Source organism: Anas platyrhynchos, chromosome 21 (assembly GCF_047663525.1).
Source record: "Anas platyrhynchos isolate ZD024472 breed Pekin duck chromosome 21, IASCAAS_PekinDuck_T2T, whole genome shotgun sequence".
NCBI lineage: Eukaryota > Metazoa > Chordata > Aves > Anseriformes > Anatidae > Anas > Anas platyrhynchos.
In genome coordinates, this window is record NC_092607.1 from 12,692,241 (window position 1) to 12,698,508 (window position 6,268).

The window sequence follows — 6,268 nt, forward strand, 5'->3', positions numbered from 1 at the left end:
AGGAGCGGTGGGGACGCACACGCGGGCATGCAACCAAGACCGACGGCAAACGGGGCCGGGTGCTCGGAGAGGAGCGGGTCCTGCACGCTTCACTTGTGCCCAGCTCCTGTTACAAGCATCACAAGACTTGGCCATCAAGGCCCGTCTCCTTCAAAGCACTTTACAAGCCGCCGTGCTTTGGCTTTCGGGCCACAGATGCTGGTGGGGGCCTCGCCTCCCCAGGAGAGCCTGTGTGGGAGCTGTGCGGAGCCCCTGCTCCTCTGGCAGACACCTACAAAGGCAGGCGAGCAAAGGGGGACAATTTCCATGCGTTATTTTTTCCTTGCGCAAGGACATCTGTCCTTGGCTACCTCTGCCCTTGGCTCACAGCTCCTCTGCTACCACTGCAGCCGCGGGATGCAGGTACATCACTCACTGCTGCTGTTTTATCATTTTGCACCCGGCGATTTGGAAAGGAAGGAATTTCTCTCTACAAATGGCCGGACACTGAGGAAATACCTGTTCTGTGCTGCAGTCAGGGCAGTCCCTAAGTGCTGTTTGCTGCAGGCTTTCTACTGTAGCCATTCTTGTACCACCAAGCGCCGTATACATCCACACTGTCTAAAACAATTACAGGGTGTACCTGTTCGGGCTTGAGAGCCGGTAACAGCGCTAGGTGGAGGAGAAAGAAAAAGCCGAGGGCTTGGCCTAATGTATGGACAGACCCATGTGATCATGACCAGGCATTCAGGGCTAGCATTTAATCTGCTTTGTTTCAAGTGGGAAATATGTGAAGATCAAATAAGTTCAAATCCAGGTCAAATATCCTTGAAAATCTTTGATTTATATAAGCAGGAAAATGAGGTTTAAAAGAAGTGATTATGAAAGGGTTACTAAAAACACAGCTGTACGCGTACTCTTATATCTGAGGCTCTCCAAAGAAAAACTGTGTGACATCTATATTAACCTTTGGCTGTACACCAATGAAGGCCTGTAGTGAGCTGGAATGCAAGGCAGCCCCTTCCAAATTTTAACACAAGCCAGGTTACAGCTGCAAATGCCTGCAGCCCGTGCTCACTTTATAAAGTATTCCCCGAAGGAAATTTTTTAACTGTTATAGAATCTTTTTCTAATACCCTACAGTGTTAAAGCCTGTTATTAAAGGGCAAAGAGATGGTTCTCTATGCCAAACACTTGTCAACAAAAAGGATAGCCAGATGGTATGAAATAAAAGGAAACTTGGGGGCTCTTCAGCTTCTTGATTTACATTAACAAAAGCCACTTTCATGTGCTCCTTCCAAGAATGACTAATTCCCCTCCCTCGCCCCCCCCCATTTTTTGCCAGGATTAAACAATGTTGTTCATTTTATAATCAACCATGAGACAAATTAACAAATTGCATATCACTTGTGCCGACTCTTTTAAAAAAATATTCTAAGCAAGTCTGTTTACCAAGTCAAGATTACCCACATAAGGACAACTCAATTATTTTTAGAAGAGAGGGTCTAAGTAATGTGGAGGATGTTTACTCCTTAGCTGCTGTTTATAAACTTGAAATTTAAACTCGTGCAAAAAATGTTTTGTGTCTTTTCAGTGCTTAAAATGGATCAGTTTGTAAACTTTATTTGGACAGGGTCTGAAGTGGAATTCCAGCTAATGAAATTAGAGTAATAAATTTTATAAAATTAGACGGTAATTAACTGACTAGCTTCGTCAGACCACTGTGGCTAAATTCTCTTTTAATTTACATGTAACTTCATTCTTGACACAAATCCATTCCTCATCCATCTTAGCACAGGTGTAAGTTAAGACGAAACGTAGCCTGCGAATTAACTGGTTATAAATCTAAATCTAATTAATTGTCAGGATTTTACAGTGATATTACAAGCTTAGTACAAAGCTCCCTGCAACATAACCCTGAAATGGAGCACCTGTATTTGGGTTCCTCCCTACCAATACTCACTATAAATTCTTTGGAATAAATATACACAGAATCTCCATAGAAATCACTGTGTACTTTTTTTGTTGTTGGGTTGGAGTTTTTTGTGGGTATTTTTTGTGTGTTTTTTTTTCTTTTTTTTTTTTTTGTACTATGTAGTGCATTAAATTTTTCAATGTAAATATTTATTTTTGTATTTTTTTCCTCTAAAGCTGTACAAGTAGGTAGGGAATATGAATAAAAAAAAAAAAAATATGCATATAGATTAGCATTTGGAAGCCTGGAATAACATGTTTAGTTTATTGACATTTCTATATTATTTCTTTACTCATTTTTACTTCCTCCATTACTAAGATGAAAGTTTATTATGCTGTGCCACTTCCTCATTGTGATGGCTCTCCTATGGTAATAAAAGCCTACCTGTGAAACGTCGTGCTCGCAGAGTATCTCTTACAAAACTAGGACACAGCTTACAACGGTCTCATTTAGCAACTCAGTTCTGGTGTAAAAGGGATCATTGCAGAAAGTCCCCAGAAAAATATCGATCCTATAATCGATCTTCTTATTTTCCCTGAATGGCACAGAAAGCTGCACATATAGAAGCAGGTGTTGCATTTTACTATGTATGGGAGCGAGTGGCTGGTCTAACTCATTAAAATGTCCATAAACAAGCCTGTCTTTGTCCTATAAAGATGAAAGACCGATGACTATAATGGGATGAAAGGTGTGCACAGTGATGAAGAAAGCTGTTATAGATCTCTGTCCTTTTTAAACTCGTCCTGGCATGCACTGTTGACAAGGGAACAAAACAGTACAGATAAACCTCTGAAATGCGCCTTGCTGGTAATAATTCCACCTGTCTTTTGTAAAACTATTGGGTTTTGCCTGTGCTTTCTACTCTCTGACCATGCTGAGAATGAGTAAGTAAAATGGCAATTAAGTATCTGAAATAACGCTTTCAGAGTTCTAAGCTAACTACAAAGCCCAACAGGTCGAAATGCATCTATCCACTACCATCACCACATCACATCGGGACTTTGAGTGTGAACAGTTTGTACAGGTACAACCTGCTCCATAAAACGTTCTTACTTAGACACATCCAATAATGTAATTTTTACTTTGCAGCTTATAGATCTATTCCACTCTAATCACAAACCCTTTGTATTCAAAGTAATTTGGGACCTGAACATTAACTCCTTGTATGTAAAACTCCCACAGGCTGCAGAAAGGCTTCTCCTTGCGTAGGAGGTGTGGGACTGGAGCGCTGCAATTTTACCAACGAAAGGTCTGCAGTGAAATAGTTCCACACAGGAGGGGCACGGCTGCTTCCCCAGAGCTAAGTTTCCTCCCACCAGGTACTTGCAAGTTTCACAAACGCTCCACTCTACTGAAATTCACAGAAGCGTGAATTTCACCGTAGTTACTTCCAGTCCTTTGTCTTGTGTCAGGAACTCTCCCTGCACTCCGGGTGTACATCGTGTAGGACCCAAGGACCACAGGCAACAATGTCTGCAAGATCACTCTTATCTCCAAAGTCAAATATTTGACTGCCATTTGTAGTTTTGGCTGCTCAAATATTTGATAATTTAAATGTATCATTGCCGATCAGCTTAAGTATCTAGCAGTGATTAGGCAAACACGATAATTGTAAATGGAAAGTATCAGCACTCTCCAAGACCGCAGTCCCCAGGCCAAATGTAAATGGGGTTCCTGCTGTGAAGCTTATGGCATGTAATAAGGAGGTGCAGCTTGCGCAAAATAGAGCTCTCGCACGGTGCCGTCTCCGTATCACGCAAGAACCGTGCTGGGATGGCTACCGTGGCCAGTAATTACTGACGCGTGTCACGGAGCCTTTGCAGCTACTGACAGTTTTCAGTTAGTCAACGCACAGGGATTAGAGGGGTGGTGGTTTAATGTGTGCTGCCTCGGAAGCTCCAGACAGCCAAGGTGTCGGAACAGCGACATCCACAAAGGCGGTAATGGATTTATCGATGAGAGGGGTGCCTGCAGTGCCTGGCGGGTTACGTGCTAGAGGTGCGCTCCTCTTGCTCTCCTCTTGGTTTGGGGCAAAGTTTGAGCTGATCTTGTTTTGCAAATACTATTCACGTTCTGTCTTGAACTTGCAGGCACCCAATCTGTACGCGTGGTGGTTTCAGAGCTGCACATGATGAGGTCTAAAAATGGATAGAGTGAACCAGGGTCTATAATTATATATTTAAAATAGAACACTCGTCCTGACAGTGTTTTACTCAAATCCGGCCAAGTCAGTCCAAACGGGTGTGCAATCTACAGCAAGCAAATAGAAATCAGATTGGGCCGTGGCATCCAATTAGAGAGGCCTAGCGAGCCGCATACAAAGCATGCCAACTTTTGTATCATTTGCATAAACCCATCCACATGTGCTTGTGAAAAGAGGCAAGTTAGCTGCATAAACCGGGGTCAACAGAAAAAAGCTGCAAGAGTAAATAAGGATTTACTGTGGAATCCCTCTTGAGCCGTTAGGAGAACACGTGCAAGCAGCTCGGCCCCTTCAGCTCGGGGAAGGCTGCGCCGGGATGCCACGGGGTGCCGAGCACCTGGTCAGCCCCGGTGGCTCCGTGTCCCCAGGGCCACAAGCGGTGCCGTGCCCCGCGCTCCTGCCTGGCTTTGGCATCTTCCTTGGCAGTGCGGGATGCGGAACGGCCCCGCTAATTGTCCCATTCAGCTCATACCTGCAAATCCCATTTCTGAGGTGCGGCACGAAACTCTCGAAGGGAGAGGACAACAAAGGAACGTGGCGTGTCAGTGCGCGGGGTGGAGCGCGGTGAGCCCGGTGGCTGTCCGAGCACCAAGGTGGAAGGACGGGGCGCTCTGTGCACCGCTGCTCAGCCTCGCCAAGACGTCGCCTGTCCGAGGGCTGCTACCTGCCTGTCCTCGCCCTGTGCCAGCGGCTCCCTCCAGCCTCAGCGGGCCACCTGTGCCTCCCACCCGTGCCTGGGGCTCTGCACTGGCCTCCCCCCGCCCGGTCCCCCCCGCGTTCAGCCTCGCCGAGGGCAGGCACTCACCCAAGTTGACGAAGCTCATGACCATGTCAGCCTCGGTGAGGAAGTTGCTGTCCTGCAGGCTGGCCAGGGGCGGCCCCTGGGTGCTGAAGATGGGCTTGTAGGGGTAGGAGAAGCCCTCTCCCTCCTCGGCCGCGGCCCCCGCCGCCCCCTCCTCGCCGGCCATGGCATTGTAGAGGTCCAGCATGAACATGGGGGCCGAGTTGTGCTTGCCGTGGAGGTGGGGCCGCGGGCGGTGCGGCAGGCCGAGGATGGAGAGGATCTCCCGCTGCATCTCGCGGCGCTCGGGGCCGCGCAGCCGGCGGTGGATGAAGCTGGAGTGCACCTCGTTGTCCACCGTGAAGTCGGCCAGGACGCAGCGCAGCCAGAGCGCGGGGGCGGCGGCGCCCAGCACCAGGAGCCAGGAGGCGGGCTGCCCGCGCCCCGCCGCCCGCATCGCTGCTGGCCGGCGGCCCCGGGGAGCCGCGGGGGGCTCGGGGGGCTCGGGGCTGCCCCGCCGAGGGGCGCTGCCCTCCACCATGCGCGCCGCCGGGGGCCGGAGCACGGTGCCGGGCGGATGCTCACTGCGGCGGCCGGCGGCCCCCCGGGAGGCTCCGCAGCCGGCTCATGGCCCGCAGGGGGCTGCCCGGTGGTCCCGGCCCATGGGACGGAGCGGAGAGGAGAGGGAAAGAGAGGAGAGGAGGGGAGGGAGGGCGGCAGCGGCGAGCTGTGGCCGTGCGCGCAGTGGTGCTCGGCGGAGAGGCAGCGGGAGGGTGGCTCTGGTGGGAGGAGCAGGCTGGGGCAGCCAGGCGCTCTCTAGCCCGCTGCAAAGCGCCGGGGAGAGGAAAATCCCCGGCGCTGCCTAGAGGAGGAACAGCCCATCAGGTTGCTTTGTCGGGAGGGTCGCCGAGGCTGGCGGCTCGGGGGGGAAAAAGGGAGCCGGCCCCCGGTGGGTGCGATGCGGGGAATGGCACTAAGGGGAGGACACGCCGGGAGGGCGCAGGGAAGGGGCGAGCACATCGCCACTGTGCCCACACCGCACGCACACACCCCTCTTTTTCTTTTTTTTTTTCTTTTTTCTTTTTTTTTTTTTCTTTCTGGAGTACGGTCGCGGAGAGTCTGGCCAGGACAAACCCAACATGAGCAAAGTGTTTCAGACGCGGTGATGGAGATGTTCCCGTGCACACAGACGTGTGTGGCTGCGCGCACACAGCCCCGGCCACTTTTTCCAACTGGCAGCAAGGAGAGTTACTGGGGAAGGGTTAGAAACCCAGGGCTGAGGGGGCTCATCATTTAAGCATCATGAAACCAGCAGCATTTACGTGGTTTG

General features: G+C 50.3%; 1 protein-coding gene across 1 annotated transcript in view; it reads right to left on the bottom strand.

The window, feature by feature from the left end:
• Positions 1-5,788, bottom strand: part of BMP7 (bone morphogenetic protein 7) — a 46,737-nt gene extending 40,949 nt beyond the window's left edge. Inside the window, exon 1 of the mRNA XM_005010474.6 lies at positions 4,963-5,788. Within this exon, the coding sequence (XP_005010531.3) occupies positions 4,963-5,479 (517 nt within the window). The 5' untranslated portion in view covers positions 5,480-5,788. The remainder of the gene's footprint in view (positions 1-4,962) is intronic.
• Between the last annotated feature and the right edge of the window lie 480 nt (positions 5,789-6,268).